Raw genomic sequence first — 18,093 nt, forward strand, 5'->3', positions numbered from 1 at the left:
ATTGTAGCACCGAGCCAATTTAAGCCTTTGATCTTGCAAGCCCACAAAAGTTACTGCACAGTCGCTAAAATAGCAAATCGTTATTCAGTTGCTGCAATTCCGCAGGCACTCACACCTGTAAATGGCAAATGAACAGTCTCAAGCTCGCAAATCGGCAATAAAACGTGTGGTTTTTTGTTCCATTTTACCGCATTTCTGTTTCAGCAGCGATATCGTAAAAGATAATTTTTGTAAGGTTGCGAATTTAAGCTGCACTTTAACTTTTTATGGTCGGAATTTTGGGGGGGGGGGAGTGTGGCTTATATTTGGGCCTATATAGTATATGCCTGATCAAGGGCTTTAAAGGATATAAAAGTAGACATGAAGAGTTGCCTAGTACCTTGTTTTGAACAGTTCTGTCTTGTTTCTAAAAACCAGCATGCTAGCTAAAATAAAGCTGACCGTTCTCCTTCTGCCCTTCACCTCCACAACCCAAAATAACAGGCTGCAAAATTTTGGAGAATGGCTTCCTCTTCAAAGAACTTCTCCAGACTCCGAACTTCCGAATAACTGTGGTGGACGATGCCGATACTGTTGAGCTTTGCGGTGCTCTTAAGGTAATATTTGTTTTTGGGCAGGGATGACATTAAAAGCTAAAAAACAACAACCCTAAAACTAGAGAGCAGAGAGCTATGGGAAGTTGGGTACTAGGCCAACACCTGATGCTTGCTTCCTCTTGATGCTACAGCTCGGTTAGAGGGTGATAACAAAACTCCACTCAGCTTGCCTTCTCTCAGATGGCTTCCTCATATTTTGTGTCCAAGGGGAAGTACTGTGATGCCATACTCAAGATCTTCCGTTTTTCCTATGCAGCAAGAACCCCCAAACAAACCACAAGGGTAGGGATGGGGAAGCCTGCAGCATTCCCGAAATTGTTGGACTCCAACTCACATCAACTCCAGCCAGCAGGGCCAGTGGACAGGGATTATGGGGAGTTATAGTCCCAACAACTGTCTCCTTTGTGCCAAAGCAGAAGAATCTGGCCAAGCTTGGGACAGTGACCCAAACATAGACTTTATTTCTTTGTAAAGGGGTTTGGTGGTAGGGGCACTTCCTAATATGTGAAGATGTTATTTTTTTCGTTGCATTTGGCTCTCTTATCTGCAGGCTGGATTTCAAAAGGTGAGCACCAGAGTAATAGGCACGGGGCAATACTCCGAAGTCCTTAAGTATCAAATGAGTACCACCAACGTTGTCCCATTGGTTGTTGCCGAACTAAATTGTTGTTGTTGTTGTTTAGTCGCTTAGTCGTGTCCGACTCTCTGACCCCATGGACCAGAGCACGCCAGGCACTCCTGTCTTCCACTGCCTCCCGCAGTTTGGTCAAACTCATGCTGTTAGCTTCGAGAACACTGTCCAACCATCTCATCCTCTGTCTTCCCCTTCTCCTTGTGCCCTCCATATTTCCCAACATCAGGGTCTTTTCCAGGGAGTCTTCTCTTCTCATGAGGTGGCCAAAGTATTGGAGCCTCAGCTTCAGGATCTGTCCTTCCAGTGAGCACTCAGGGTTGATTTCCTTCAGAATGGATATAGATTTGATCTTCTTGCAGTCCATGGGACTCTCAAGAGGCTCCTCCAGCACCATACTTCAAAAGCATCAATTCTTCGGCAATCAGCCTTCTTTATGGTCCAGCTCTCACTTCCATACATCACTACTGGGAAAACCATAGCTTTAACTATACGGTGATGTCTCTGCTTTTTAAGATGCTGTCTAGGGTGTCATTGCTTTCCTCCCAAGAAACAGGGGTCTTTTAATTTCGTGGCTGCTGTCACCATCTGCAGTGATCATGGAACCCAAGAAAGTAAAATCTCTCACTGCCTCCATTTCTTCCCCTTCTATTTGCCGGACTAAATAAATCTGACTAAATAGATCCAGTAGCAGAAGGATTTCGGCTTGTGCAACAGACCTTCTCCTCCCTGCATATACCTCAATGTTCTCCCCAAATCTGTTCTAGTGTGTTGGGGGAAAGTACGGAACAAATTTAGTTGGGTGCATCAGGATAGGAGAGGGAGGGGAAGTTATTTTGCCCAGCCATAACTCCTTGCACTCGCATATCTGTTTTGTGGGATGCGGTGCCCCACCCTTTTTAATTGGCTCTTCTTTTTCAATAGGGACGCATGTGGTGCTGTGGGTTAAACCACAGAGCCTTTGACTTGCCAATCAGAAGGTCGGCGGTTCGAATCCCTGCGATGGGGTGAGCTCCCGTTGCTCGGTCCCAGCTCCTGCCAACCTAGCAGTTCGAAAGCACGTCAAAGTGCAAGTAGATAAATAGGTACCGCTCCGGCGGGAAGGTAAACGGTGTTTCCATGCACTGCTCTGGTTCGCCAGAAGCGGCTTAGTCATGCTGGCCACATGACCCGGAGGCTGTACGCCGGCTCCCTCAGCCAGTAAAGCGAGATGAGCGCCTCAACCCCAGAGTCGGTCACGACTGGACCTAATGGTCAGGGGTCCCTTTACCTTTACCTTCTTTTTCTAAAAACAGGGAAGGTTTCCCTAAGGATAGCTGCCTGAGGACTGAATCAAGCGCAACAAAAAAAAGTTCTGCAGGTGGGATTCATGTGCCAATCATGATAATTTTTAGCTCACAACATTGCTTAAAAGCACATCTAAATGCAGTGCCTATAATGTTTGCAGCTGGAAGATGATGAAAGAACATCTGCTGCATATCCGCTTTCATTGGATGTATTTTTATCATGTCTGGCAACAAGCTGGTGGAGATACAGATGCAGCTAAAAGGCTCTGCAAATAGATTTCCCCCATTTCAAAAAATACCAGATGTGTTAGATTGTTATCATTCATACTGGTGCTATAGAGACAAGGCACTAGAAACGAGTGCCCGGCGACAAGAGCTTCCTGCCTGTTTTGTGCACTGGCCATTTTCATTGCTAGGGACCAATCTGGTGAAAAGCATGCATGAGTACTTTTGAAAGCAATACGTTTCCCTTCTTTTTAAGAGAGTGGAGAAGTGCCACACTTCAGATGCTGGAACCACTAGAGATATGATTTAAAACTTTCATAGTAAGACCTGAACATCTCTGCGCGATAGAGGCTTCTTCTTGTACTTGGCCCCAAGAGTTGTTGTTGTTTATTAATTACTTATACCCTGCCCAACTGGCCAGGCCTCCCCAGCTACTCTGGGCGGCTTCCAACAGGATTTTTAAAAACACAATAAAAGATCAAACATTTAAAACTTCCCTAACTAGGACTGCCTTCAGATGTCTTCTAAAGGTCAGATAGTTGTTTATTTACTTGACGTCTGATGGGAGGGTGTTCCATAAGGTGGGTGCCACTACCAAGAAGGCCCTCTGCCTGGTTCCCTGTAACTTCGCTTCTCACAGTGAGGGAACCACCAGAAGGCCCTCGGAGCTGGACCTCAGTGTCTGGGCAGAACAATGGAGGTGGAGACACTCCTTCAAGTATACTGGGCCGAGGCCGTTTAAAGTTCAGCACCAACACTTTGAATTGTGCTCGGAAACATACTGCGAGCCAATGTAGGTCTTTCAGTGATTTGAAACACTTCCTTCCACAATATGCGAAAGCAAACAGGGAACGGCAGATCATTAGAGGGAGAGAAGGAGGGTGAAGGTCCAGTAAACTTTTATTCTTTCACAGTGAGTTCCTGTTGCCCCCTCTCTGCACACTCTCTTTGACAGCGATAGGGGGTCACCTCTCCTTTGCAGCCAATAGGATTATTTGGCCTCAGCCAATGCAAGGGGCTTCACTACAGGAGACCCCTGGGACATTTTCACCTGCCGTGCGAAAGGGCTTGGTCCTGCTGAAAGGATATACAGAGAAGAATTGGTGTCTTTGTGTCCCAGTTCCCCTTTTGTTGTTGTTGTTGTTTAGTCGTTTAGTTGTGTCTGACTCTTCGTGACCCCATGTACCAGAGCACGCCAGGCACTCCTGTCTTCCACTGCCTCCCGCAGTTTGGTCAAACTCATGCTGGTAGCTTCGAGACCACTGTCCAACCATCTTGTCCTCTGTCGTCCCCTTCTCCTTGTGCCCTCCATCTTTCCCAACATCAGGGTCTTTTCTAGGGAGTCTTCTCTTCTCATGAGATGGCCAAAGTATTGGAGCCTCAGCTTCAGGATCTGTCCTTCCAGTGAGCACTCAGGGCTGATTTCCTGAAGAATGGATAGGTTTGATCTTCTTGCAGTCCATGGGACTCTCAAGAGTCTCCTCCAGCACCATAATTCAAAAGCATCAATTCTTCGGCAATCAGCCTTCTTTATGGTCCAGCTCTCACTTCCATACATCACTACTGGGAAGACCATAGCTTTAACTATATGGACCTTTGTTGGCAAGGTGATGTCTCTGCTTTTTTCCAGTAAAGTTCCCCTTTACTGCCAAAAAAATACCTGCTGGAGAGAGACAATTAGGATGCACAATCCCATTTCCGCCACCCTTTTCAGTCCTTCTAGCAGGAACATCACTCTTCTTCATTACCTGCAACATCATTTTCCAGTGAACTCCTTGACGCAACACTTTGCTCATTCTCTTGTGGCCCAAGGCTATCCTGGTGCTGCTGAGAGCTACCGTATTTTTCGCTCTATAGGACGCACTTTTTCCACCCCAAAAATGAAGGGGAAATGTGTGTGCGTACTATGGAGCGAATAATTTTTTTCCCTTTATTCCCCCCCCCCTAAAAACTAGGTGCGCCCTATGGAGCGAAAAATACGGTAGTTCTGGAAGATGTGTAGCTGTGCTGGACCACACACAAATTTTCTAGCACTCTGCTCTTCAGCCTCCTGGACACCTGCAAGTTGGTCATCAGGGGGAGCGATGATACTGAATCTTTTCATATAAGCAACATTTTATTCCAGAGAGACGGAAAGTGCTTTCTTTAAGGTCAAACTCACCACTTGTACCTCCCTCTCCAGGCTATTCTCTCACTCATTCATTCCTGCTGTGTGTAGGCTTCCTTTTGAGTTTGCAGATTTGTGGCTGTTCCATGCTAATGCGAAATGCTGCCAAATTCTTTTAGGGTAATTGGGTAACAGCAGCAATTATGCGATGTACAGCACTGTAAATATATGTCTGCACTTCCTCTGCTGTTGAAGAGCTTAGTTTCTGGCTGTTCCATGCCCTAGAAATGTGGGAATGCAAGCGACAATCCATTATTCACACCAGCTCTCAGCTAAGCTTGCCAAGGCGCACGTTGGCTATCTATTCTGAATTTATTTCATTCCCGGCAAAGTTCTCTGCGGTTCATTGAATCTGAGCTCAACCTTGTGATTCACTGCCTGTCTCCCTGAGCTATGGGCAGTCTGAACGGGAAAGCCGGTCTCGGACAGCTATAGATATCTCCACGGTATTTACATCGTGAGCATATGATGCTACTTTATGAAGAATCGGACCATTGGTCTTGCAGCTGAACGCCAAGACCTCAGGCAAAGGTACTTGATTGAACTGGAGAGATCAGATTGAACGTGGGCCTTTTAGCATGCATAGCTGTCATCTCAGTGTCTGCTGGGATAGTTCATTCGGTAGAGCACGAGACTCTCAATCTTAGGGTTGTGGGTTCGATTCCCATGCTGGGTATCAGATGGCAATGGTGGTTGCTCGTGAGTAACCAGTCAGGACTCCGACCTGTCTTTTACAGGTTTTATTTTGGTGCAAAACTATTTACAGTACAGAACCAAAAGTTCATGTCTGCCTCAATCGCTAGCAGAATCCGGGAGTGGTTGTTTCCGGGTCCTCCCCCGACATAAGAGCTTCGTCACCCCCAGCCTTTTCCTTCCTTCTTTGCGTTTTACACCTCTGCGCAGGGTGGGCGACGGAAGAGGCGTGCTTCCCTCCTGGCCGGCTTGGCCAGGAGCGGTGCTGAGGCTCCCAGCAGCATCCTCTGGTCCCTTCCCCCCTTCCCCACTGGAGGTGGGGCTTTCCTCACCACAGGAAGAGGAACTGCTTCGCAAGATTTTCAGAGGTTCCCTGTAACCCAACTGCCCCTCTGCTTCCCTTCCCTGTTCCGATGGCAGTCCCCTGACACTGGGGAACAGATTCTCACATTGCAGGGGGTTGGACTAGATGACCCTCATGATCGCTTCCAACTCTATGATCCTACGACGATAACAAGTTGATCTAAGTGGTGCAGTGAAATGCTGTAAGCTGCTACCAAATGGGGAGGGAACATTACAGAGTTCTCTGTCTCAAAGAGGAAGCTTTGTAGCCTCTTTATCCTGGGGCCAGGGTGGGGATTTTAAGCACGCTACATCATTTTGGTGAAATGTGCCTGATCATTTACATAGCATTTCTAGCATGAGGATTTATTTTCCTGGTCCAGAACTGCGAAGTCATTGAGTTCTCTTGGGCAAGTCAGTGTTTTGCTTGGCGTAAGAATAGGAGTAAGGTAAAGGTAAAGGGACCCCTGGCTATTAGGTCCAGTTGTGGCCGACTCTGGGTTTGCGGCGCTCATCTCGCTTTATTGGCCGAGGGAGCCGGCGTACAGCTTCCAGGTCATGTGGCCAGCATGACTAAGCCGCTTCTGGCAAACCAGAGCAGCGCACGGAAACGCCGTTTACCTTCCCGCCGGAGCGGTACCTATTTATCTACTTGCACTGGCATGCTTTCGATCTGCTAGGTTGGCAGGAGTTATAGTAGGAGTAGTAGGGATAAATAAGAATTGCACATCTTTTTTTGCATTTAACATTGCTTTAAAACTTTCCTACTGCTTTCTTGGAGCTTCGGATGGCACACATGGTTCCCCCAGGCACATACACTCACAACAACCCTGTGAGGTAGATTAGGCTGAAGTCACCCAATGAGCTCTGTCCCTAAGCAAGAGCCCTTCCACCTTCCTTGCCGCTTCAGAGCCTGTTTCTCAAACAGTTGTTTTCCTCTCCCTTTTTTTCCCCTTCTCCTCCTCAATCCTCCGTTAGAACATTGTGGCTGTGGGAGCTGGCTTCTGCGATGGCCTCCGCTGCGGCGATAACACCAAAGCAGCTGTCATTAGGCTGGGGCTGATGGAAATGATTGCCTTCGCGAAGTTCTTCTGCAAGGGGCAGGTGTCCACTGCCACTTTCCTGGAGAGCTGTGGCGTGGCAGACCTGATCACCACGTGCTACGGGGGCCGCAATCGGAGAGTGGCCGAAGCATTTGTTAAAACAGGAAAGGTACGGTCCCTGGGACTTGCTCTTCTTCTCACTTGTTTTCTTTCCTGTGACTGACTCTTGAATCTCTTCTGTTTTTTGGAACCATCTTGTGACAGGTGGACACACAGAGTAAAATAATTGTCTGTCATGTGGGAAAAGTACAACACGGGTCTCGTGGTGATTTGCTGGGGTCTTGGGATGACAATAATGACAACCACAGCATTCTCTTAAGTAGTGTTCCATTGCAGGATGTATCAGATCGGACCTGACTCCATTACCTAGTGTGATGGGCTCCTTAGATAATTGGTTTTAGAAGGGAACAGGAGGGCCAATATTATTTATTTACAATTGGGGTGGGGGGACGGAGTCAGGGTTTGAGGCGTGGGAATTTTCCAAAGGTGTCCTCTACGATTCCCTCTCCCCTCCCTTCAGTAAATCTAGCACTGTACTCTACAGCTTAGATAGCTCAATTGGTTAGATCAGAGTTTCCCAAACTTGGGTCTCCGGTTGTTTTGAGACTACAATTCCCATCATCCCTGACCACTGGGTCTTGCTAGCTAGGGATGATGGGAGTTGTAGTCCAAAAAACAGCTGGAGACCCAAGGTTGGGAAACACTGGGTTAGATTGGGGTGCCGATAACGCCAAGGTTGCAGGTTCGATCCCTGGATGGGATAGCTCAGGCTTCCTCAACCTCGGCCCTCCAGATGTTTTGAGACTACAATTCCCATCATCCCTGACCACTGGTCCTGCTAGCTAGGGATCATGGGAGTTGTAGGCCAAAAACATCTGGAGGGCCGAGGTTGAGGAAGCCTGGGATAGCTGCATATTCCTGTATTGCAGGGGGTTGGACTAGATCAGTGATGGCCAAACTTGGCCCTCCACAGCTGTTTTGGGACTACAGTTCCTATCATCCCTGACCACTGCTCCTGTTACCTATGGATGATGGGAGTTATAGTCCCAAAACAGCTGGAGGGCCAAATTTGGCCATCACTGAACTAAATGATCCTGAGAGTCCCAATTCTACAGTTCTATGATTCTGTAACCTGTGGATTGTTGCAATAGATAGGGCTTTGGATTTGGAGCACATCTCTACTCTTCTGATTTGGGGCATGGACTGTTCTGTTTAGGTTCAGTCTGCACTGGTTCTCCTCTTGGTCCAAAGAGTTGTGAAGTTTTCTCTCTAAATCAGGAATGGGGAACATCCAGCCCTCCAGATGTTTCTGGGTTACAGCAACCACCGTCCATAGTTGAAGACAAAGTGGTGTGATCTAACAAGGCAATTTCTGTGTTTTGTGGGTTAGCCTGGATACATGCAAATCTGGGGTAGCCCAGGTGGTACACTGCCCCCTCCCAACAAAAAAAAATGATATCGCTTATCTGCATCTTATGAATCATTAAAAGATACACCTTTTTGTTAAAAAATTTAGTCTATTGAAGAATTGGAGCAAGAGATGTTGAATGGACAAAAGCTTCAAGGGCCGCAGACATCCGCAGAGGTGTATCGCATTCTTCAACAGAAAGGATTAGTGGAGAAGTAAGTGAGATCATGTTTAAGCCATGTTTTAAAACGATTTCCTTCTCAAATATGCTGGCACTAGCTTCTGGTAACTTTATTTTTGGTTGTTTTCCCCCTGGCCCCAAATTATTCTTTAACATAATCTCCAGAGCAAATTATACCCCAGTACCCTGATAGAGATGCAGTTTGGCATGGGCTTGAACATTTGATGAGCAGGGTGGGGGGAAATATTCTGCATGGATCCGCTGGGGGCTTATGGGCCTGTTTGTATGTGTGCCTTGTCTGTGTCTGGAAGTGTGGGTGAGCACATCGACAGCTAGCAGGTGGCCCTCGAGAAAAAGAAAATGAAAAAAGGTTAACCATCCCTATTATAAACGAACAGCTACCTCGTGGTGCCTCTCACTAAATTATATTCATTGTTTATATCAGGCATAGGCAAACTCGGCCCTCCAGATGTTTTGGGACTACAACTCTTATCATCCCTAGCTAACAGGACCAGTGGTCAGGGATGATGGGTTTTGTAGTCCCTAGAGGGCTGACTTTGCCTATGCCTGGTTTATATGCAAATAAAAGAAGCATTTCTACAGAACCCACTGACATTAATGTATTGACGAAAGATTCATCGCAAAGGTAAAGTTAAAATATAAGTTGCCTCTTCATGTCTGTCTCGGTGGAAAACATGAGCACTGGTTTCATTGTATTCGAGTACTGTTGCATTTAATAGATGGCTGCTCCCAATGATGGAATAGTCTTTTGAATAATGAGAAATTCTAAGGGACTTTTACCAAAAGACCTTAGAAATCGAGTGGTTCCCCCACTTTTTCATTGTTCTTTTGTTCAATCTAGTCTCCCAAATAATTGGTGCTTTTGACTGGCAGTTCCTTTTAGGAGTGCCGCTTTTATCCATCGGCTTTAAAAGCAATTCTCTTGGGTTGTCATCTTTTCTATATTACAGCTTGCTGCTGTAGTTTTACCAAGGAACAAGATGCACATAATAGCTTATTGGAGGAACTTGAAAGCTCCCACTGAATTTGGTTTTCCGCTCTTGTTCTTGCCCCCCCCCCCAAAAAAAGAGTTGAAAAATGTTTGGCCCTCCCACTTATGCCAACTCAGATTTCAGTATTCTTGTTTTATCTGTTCGCATCTTTTAACACCCAGCAGGAGGTAAGGAAGAGAAATGTGTCAGACATGTCCAAAGTCCGTTTTGGGGGCTTAATCCTAAAAAACAGGATTTGTTTTGTTCCTAGAAGGAACAAGGAGATCCATGAGCAGAACTCTGCCTGTGGAACAGGGTACAAATTTGGCTACCGTAAAGAGAAGGGGGGGAGACTATTTTAGGCAGTTCCCCCTGCATCTGAAAATCTGCTCTGGAGCGTAGAGGGACGATGTTAGAGGTGGCTACAGGTATAAGGTGGAATTGAGGAACATTGACTTCTCAGCTCTGTTTACAAAAGCCTCTGCCAAACTGAAGTTCCTTCCTCAAATGGAAAGACTACGTCAGTTTGCAGAAGGATTTGTGTTAGATCCAGCCCTGTCTGGTGTTAGTAACAGCAACACAGTATGCTTACCTTGCCTACTGAGTCCAAGGCAGCATTTTTATTGCCACAAACGAAAATTTTACCCGGTTCCCAGGAATGGCAGCAAACAGATGGGCACGTTCTTAGTAGCAGCCTAAGCCTCATTGCGGGACGCGGGTGGCGCTGTGGGTTAAACCACAGAGCCTAGGACTTGCCGATCAGAAGGTCAGCGGTTCGAATCCCTGCGATGGGGTGAGCTCCTGTTGCTCGGTCCCTGCTCCTGCCAACCTAGCAGTTGAAAAGCATGAAGTGCAAGTAGATAAATAGGTACCGCTCCAGCGGGAAGGTAAATGGTGTTTCTGTGTGCTGCTCTGGTTCGCCAGAAGCGGCTTAGTCATGCTGGCCCCATGACCCGGAAGCTGTCTGTGGACAAATGCCTGCTCCCTCGACCAATAAAGCGAGATGAGCTCCGCAACCCCAGAGTCAGTCTCAACTGGACCTAATGGTCAGGGGTCCCTTTACCTTTACCTAAGCCTCATTGCAAAGATTTCACACTTGCCTTTGAAGGAGGAGGAGGGATTATTTAACATCCACCCGTGCTTATTGTGTCATAGCGTTTGCACAAAATAACTTCTAGGGATCTACCTGATCTCAGACATACCCACCACGGGAAAGATGCGTCCCCTGCTTGCTAGGGGAAAGGGCAAACTACAGAGAAAATAAGTGTGCTAAAGGGGATGGGACAATAGCAGCTCTTCAGGATCCTGGAGATTCCTATGGCCTGATGTCCAGAGAACTCACTTACCAATCACAGCTCTGACTTCACTCGTCTGAAAACACTGACAGGTGGAAGCAGCCAGGCTCATTTCACAGAAATAGCTTAGGATACATGCATATTTTGCTTCCTAACTTTCTAGAAGGGTTAGAAAATAGGGTGGGGTGGGGTGGGGGAAGAAAGCTCAGCCCTGAGCTGGCAACCCCAGCATCTACAACTAACTTTTCTGGGGAGATGAAATTTTTTGTTAGATGGGCAGTTGTCTAAAATGTCCCATAAAGAACTCTTGCATTAATTTGTATACATTCCTCAAGCTCTGTTTAAGTAACAAACCTCTTCCCTAGATGATAGATAGATAGATAGATAGATGATAGATAGATGATAGATAGATAGATAGATAGATGATAGATAGATAGATAGATAGATGATAGATGATAGATAGATAGATAGATAGATAGATAGATGATAGATATAGATAGATGATAGATAGATAGATAGATAGATAGATAGATAGATAGATAGATGATAGATAGATAGATGATAGATAGATGAATAGATGGGCAGTTGTCTAAAATGTCCCGTAAAATACTCTTGCATTAATTTGTATACATTCCTCAAGCTCTGTTTCAGCAACAAACCTCTTCCCTAGATGATAGATAGATGATAGATAGATAGATAGATAGATAGATAGATAGATAGATAGATGATAGATAGATAGATAGATATAGATAGATGATAGATATAGATATAGATTTGTGTATCAAATTTTGTTCTGCATCCTGAATGCTCGGCATTCTTAGCTTTTCTCCTCTCCATCTAGTAAAACGTTTGCCTTCGTCTTGTGTCTGTTTTTTAGGTTTCCACTATTTGCTGCTGTCTACCAAATCTGCTACGAAGGGAAACCCGTCCAGGATATGATTTCCTGTCTTCAGAGTCACCCCGAGCATATATAACGCATGCCTTGCCATTGTCGCAACTCCTGCCTTTTCATAGTAATACGTGGGTTCAAATGGGTATCATGAAGTTTTGCAAAGCGTTAACTCCGTTAAGCAATCATGGCAAAATGAATGTCAATTTGTAGGTAATTTTCAGTTTGATGTAATAGTGCGACGCCTAGAATGTCAGCGGTCTTTTTTTTACTGGCTAACATTTTGGGTAGATTTCAGAATAACACCGAGCAGGGCTTTCACACTCCTCTGAGTATCCATTTATATGTCTTAGCAGTATGGAAAATGCTTGATGTTTTTGTAGCCTTCATTCTGATGCTTTCTTTTCCTAAAGGGACCCATCTAGAGCACTCCAGTGATTATTGTTGGCGGGGGGGAGAGAGACGCAGGTACAGATCCTTTTTCTTTTTTATGGGCATCAGAGATGGCCTGAAATGCATTCTGCATTGAGGCTCTTTGCTATATATAAAAAAAATGAGCTTCTGTAGTGTACGCCCAGCTTTTAATCAGGGTTACATGCCTTTACTTGAGAATGTTTCTTTTTTTTAACAAATGTTTTGATGATAATCAATTTGATAGCATTTATTAGGTGAGGGAAGAGCACTTTGACCTTTTAACTTACTTACATTTTAAAAGAGATTTTAAGAAATTGAGGGGGGGGGGAATCAAATGTGTTTAAATAGTTGCAATATCTTTCATCTTTTAAAAAGGGGAAGTAATGTAGACAGGGCCTGTGTACCAAACAAGGGGCTTTATAGATATGGCTTTGGTGCTTGGCATCATCCCACGTTTATTACCAAAACGAAACTGTGGTTTTGGAACATGCGAATGCAAAACTGGCCTTATGCCGGCTGGATTCAGGCAAACAGGTGTGTGTGTGTGAGAGAGAGAGAGAGAGAGAGAGAGAATTCTCTGATCCAGTGCATGTATGACGGAAATTGCAAATTCATTGCCACTTGGCTTGGAAAGCTATTCAAAGGAATTCACAACAGATACTCAGATGCAATCTTGCTACTGATCTGCTGGCATGCTTTGATGTGTTGGAAATGGCCAGTACGCGGAGAGGAAAAACCTCTTGCGGTTTCGTTGTTTGTCCACTCCTCAAGTTACATTAGAAATAGCAAATTCCCCTGTATCCCACAGAAAGATTCCTACACAGGCAACTTAGTGCTGTTATACTGTTATCTGACAGCAACTTGTGTGGTTGTGATTCACAGGCCCTGCGTTCTAGCACTCAGTATGTTGTGCTTAGTGTAGGTCGGAGGTGGATAACTCGTGTGCGCCTCCAGATGTTGTTGGACTCCATTTCCCATCAGCCCCAGCCAGCAGGGCTGATGGTAAGGGATGATGGGAGTTGTAGTCCACAAAATCTGGAGGCACACAGGCTCTCCATCCCTGGTGTAGGTAATATACCAGGGGTGGTTCAGAATACCACACACCGAGGAATGTGATGACAATTCCCATTAGCACATGATTGTATAATAAGCAAACTGTGTTCAGTTATGACTGTGGTTTATTTCAGTGCCTGTTATGACTTCTCTGCCCAGCTGTTGAAATCTATTTAATAGTACCCGCTGACTTAAAATGAGAAATGTTTCTGGGCGTTCTTCCTCATCTAAACTGCCTTGACCTCCCTAAGCGTGTATAGGACTGTGGTCTTAAAGACTGAAATAATTACTTTATCTTGATTTACAGCTGTTGAAGAATCTGATATATCCCTCAATTCCCTTGTTAGAATTGGACATTAAATACCGTATTTTTTGCACCATAACACTCACTTTTTTCCTCCTAGAAAGTAAGGGGAAATGTCTGTGCGTGTTATGGAGGGAATGCCTACAGGTGGCATGCCTACGGATTTTCCTCCTCTAAAAACTACGTGCGTGTTATGGTCGGGTGCGTGTTATAGAGCGAAAAATACGGTAGTTCGCCTATTTATGTTGGAAGAAAAGATACCAAAAACTGGGGGGAGGGATGTTGTCAGGTGTATTAATATGATTTCATAACCTGCAGATGAATGCAAGTATGTCAAGTACTAGAAGGCAATCCTGTGCTGATTATGGAACTTTCAGCATGGAAGTTATTATACATTTATATCCCACTTTTCCTAAAAGGGATTGAAAGTGGTGTGTGTGTGGTCCTCAAGTTTAACCAACAACCCTGTGAAGTAGGTTAGGCTGAGATGCGGTTCGCCTAAGGTCACCCAGTGAAGCTCCATGGTAGGATTTGAACTTGGGTCTCCCCAGTTGTAGACCAGAATGCTCTCACCACTCCAGCACACTGGCTTTTTAGCTACCTTTACATCCCCTCCTAGAGGGACGTGGGTGGCACTGTGGGTTAAACCACAGAGCCTAGGACTTGCCGATCAGGTCAGCGGTTTGAATCCCCGTGACGGAGTGAGCTCCCGTTGCTCAGTCCCAACTCCTGCCAACCTAGCAGTTCGAAAGCACGTCAAAGTGCAAGTAGATAAATAGGTACCGCTCTGGCGGGAAGGTAAACAGCGTTTCCATGCACTGCTCTGGTTCACGAGAAGCGGCTTAGTCATGCTGGCCACATGACCCGGAAGCTATAAGCTGGCTCCCTCGGCCAATAAAGCAAGATGAGCGCCACAACCCCAGAGTTGGTCACGACTGGACCTAATGGTCAGGGGTCCCTTTACCTTTTTGCATACCCTCCTAGCCCTTAAAGGGATTGGGTATGGTTATTAAGGTCTTTCTTGTTGGAAGTTCAACAAGATTCAGAAGACCCAGAATAGTCCTTCTTTAAAGACTATGGAAGTGCCCCAAGTAGTTTTATTGTGCAACCTTTTGAGGTTATACGTGTTATAATGAAATGGATACCTGGGAATGAATGCCTCACGTACATTTATTTACACAGCTGAGATAGTGCTTAAAACCTGAGAATGGAGATACTTTCACACGCCCCTCCCGCCATGTAGGGAAAAGGATAGAAACTGAAAATGCAGAGCATGTTGTTCTTTGTATGTGCTAATTGCATTTGCATGTATTTGCTACATAGGGAGCTTCTTTACACTGTGTTAGACCATTGATCCATCCAGTGGCGTAGTGCGGGGGAGAGGCCACAGGGGCGCAAAATTTCAACACCCGGTGCTGCCTCAATACAGCTGTGCCCTTCCATTACTGGGCTCCGTTGAAAACAGCTTCTCCATGAGAACCAGGAAGTGACCTCTCCAGACAATGGAACAACCCTTCTTTTCTTATCTCTGTGACTGCAATCTCCTGGGTGACGCAGACGCCGTTAGGCAATTGAACGCACATGCATACTCCGTCCGTTTACCTCCCACCCAGCCCTGCCACGCGGCCCTAAACACTGGCAACCCATGCTACACCACTGGATCCATCTAGATCAGAATTGCCTACACCAGGGGGTAGGGAACTTTTATTGCTCAGTGGGCCAGACCTTTATCTCTCCCTCCTTCTGCAGGCAAACTCTGCCAGGTGGGCGTGGTTTGGGGGAAATGATGTCACAGGCCAACTTGGACTCCCTGGTGAGCCATGATTGACCTGAGGGTCAACTACTGGCAGACGCTGTCCAGGATTTCTGGGAAGGGAGAGTCTTTCCCAGCCCTACCCTTTAGATTCTAGGGATTGAACCTCTGACCTTCTGCAAGCAAACCAGATTCTCTACTGCTGAGCTATAGCCCCTTCCCCATAGTCATGTAAGTGAATTGCACACCTTTCCCCACACACACACACATGTAATAAAAGCACATGTGAAACATCCTTTGCTATAGCAATTAAAAAAACAAAATGATTCTGTAAACATGTTTTGTTAACTCTCTACACCGCGAGTGTGCAGCTGCTAATTTTATGGGCTGCATTTTGCCTTCATTTTCTTGATTCCACTATTCTGTTGACTAGGAAAGATGGTCAGGACTTGAGTGGCTCAAATTTAATGTGGTACTGTGAGATTTGTTTAGAATCTCAGGAGAGCATGTTTGAAAGAATGGCTGTTGGTGGGCTATATTGGGCAGAAAGCACACACTCCCCTTGATGGCATAAACCCTATTGGGTCTTATGGGAAATTATGACATTTCTTTTTAATTTTTAATTATCTAGCTTAATAATGGACCTGCCTTTATTATCTTTTTAACATACAATGTGTATGTCCATTTATGTTTTGTGTAGTACATAAAGGGCTATGTAAACTGAATGTAGCAAATTACATGTACTGTTGAATCACTTTTAAAGCTATTAACTCTGTTTAATGAAATGAATATTTGCTTTGTTTCTGTTAAGCCAGTTGGTTTTGAAATGCAATGGAAGTAACATTGAATGATTTCTCCAAGCTCCACTCACTATTGTTGTTGTTGTTACTGTTTTTTCAGTAAAACATAATAAACTATGCTTTGTGTTGTGTTTCTTCCTGTAGGCATTTATTTGCCCAGCTAAATACTCCTATGTTACAAAGACTTTTTTCTTCCGTTGCTGTTTTCTGCTACACTTTAACAAGACAGAAGGAGGACAAAAGGTTAGAAAGGACTCGTTTCTTTCCCGTAGATTTCCTAAATTAGGCTGCAGTACTTACGCCTCTAACTCTGGAGTAAACCCCATTGAATTCAATGGGACTTAACTTCCAGGCAGACATAGTTCGGATTGCCCACAGGTGGCACATTGGCCCACAGGTGCATCTGGCTGTTAACCAAAAGGTTGGTGGTTCGAGCCCACTGAGGGACAGCTGTGAGCAGGATTCCTGCATTGCAGGGGGGTTGGTCTAGATGACCCTCGGGGGGCCCTTCCAACTCCACAATTCTATAATTCTAAAAGTTACACAACTAACGCACAAAATAATAGGTAGCTGCCTTGGTCGATTGAAGGGGAAGCGCAAAATCCAAAGTACAGCATGCCTTTATTAAGGTCAGACAAAATGGCACAAAATAAGCAGCAATCCTTTGAGTTCTTGAAAAGTCTCCTTTATGCAGCATATTAAGCAAAACAGTGGGGTGGGGGGAAGACAAAATTGGCATGATGTTAAAAGTCACCGAAGCCTGCAGTTTGAAGGAACACTATGCCTGCCACTAAGTATATTGGAATGTGCCTCTAAGGTTGCAATGCTAAGTATGCTTACAAGAAAGTGTTTGCTCCTATGTGAACTTGTTTAGGATTGAACTGCATGCTAGCCTTTATCAAAAAATGATACACTACAGCAAAGGGATAAACATTAAACAATTTTAAAGGGGAAAAAAAGCTGGTGAACAGAGCTCTTTCCCTTCAAACATGTAGTGTTATGTGGGTAGATATTTTCGTTAAGTTACAAATGAACAGCAATTCAGCCATTAAGAATTTTTATTTATTTACTTATTTTACTGTGGAATGGCTTTGCTGTCTAAATTCAATGTTGTTGTTTTTTGTTTGTTTTAAATGTGGCTTCCTCCACAATTAACAAAGCAGGATTCAGTATTGACTGTGCGTATTTGGCATAGTCATAGTATTTGCCCTGAGTGCTCACTGGAAGGACAGATCCTGCAGCTGAGGCTCCAATACTTTGGCCACCTCATGAGAAGAGAAGACTCCCTGGAAAAGACCCTGATGTTGGGAAAGATGGAGGGCACAAGGAGAAGGGGATGACAGAGGACGAGATGGTTGGACAGTGTTCTTGAAGCTACCAGCATGAGTTTGACCAAAGTGCAGGAGGCAGTGGAAGACAGAAGTGCCTGGCGTGCTCTGGTCCATGGGGTCATGAAAGTCGGACACGACTAAACAACAACAACAACATGCGTATTTGGGGTGCAAAGGCTTTCAGTGAGCAGCCACTGCTGCCCTAAAGCAGAGCTCCATGTGTGCTTCAGCGTACATATGAAGCTCCTGCACATAAACCATTCTGTTTGTTTCACATGTGTGAACATCTGCCAAGGTGAATGGGGTCCTGTCCTGTGCAAGTGGTAGAGATCCCACGTTGGTAGCAAAAAATCATAACAATGGAAAGGGACACTTACGATTATCTTTTTGAAATGTAAGACTTTCACCTGTGGCATACCATCCAATTTCTATTCCTGTTTATTCAACCATTGCACAGATGATTGTACACCAATACATTTCATTGCAAGAATGTGAAGCTCCACTAGAGGGCATTGCTGTGCAAATTGCTGGGGTGGTGACCCTAGCATTTTCTCTGCTATAGTTGCTGGGGTTGTTTTAGAATTATAGAATAGTAGTTGGAAGGGACCACAGTAGGGTTGCCATGCGTCC

The 18,093-nt window shown here is 45.1% G+C and overlaps 1 protein-coding gene across 1 annotated transcript in view; it reads left to right on the forward strand.

Annotated features, from left to right (window-relative positions):
- The window catches only part of GPD1L (glycerol-3-phosphate dehydrogenase 1 like), a 28,324-nt gene extending 12,075 nt beyond the window's left edge, over positions 1-16,249 (forward strand). Inside the window, exons 5-8 of the mRNA XM_053410414.1 lie at positions 484-596; positions 6,919-7,152; positions 8,560-8,666; positions 11,797-16,249. Coding sequence (XP_053266389.1) covers positions 484-596; positions 6,919-7,152; positions 8,560-8,666; positions 11,797-11,893 — 551 coding nt within the window. The 3' untranslated portion in view covers positions 11,894-16,249. The remainder of the gene's footprint in view (positions 1-483; positions 597-6,918; positions 7,153-8,559; positions 8,667-11,796) is intronic.
- The last annotated feature ends 1,844 nt before the right edge of the window (positions 16,250-18,093 follow it).

Source organism: Podarcis raffonei, chromosome 12 (genome assembly GCF_027172205.1).
Source record: "Podarcis raffonei isolate rPodRaf1 chromosome 12, rPodRaf1.pri, whole genome shotgun sequence".
NCBI lineage: Eukaryota > Metazoa > Chordata > Lepidosauria > Squamata > Lacertidae > Podarcis > Podarcis raffonei.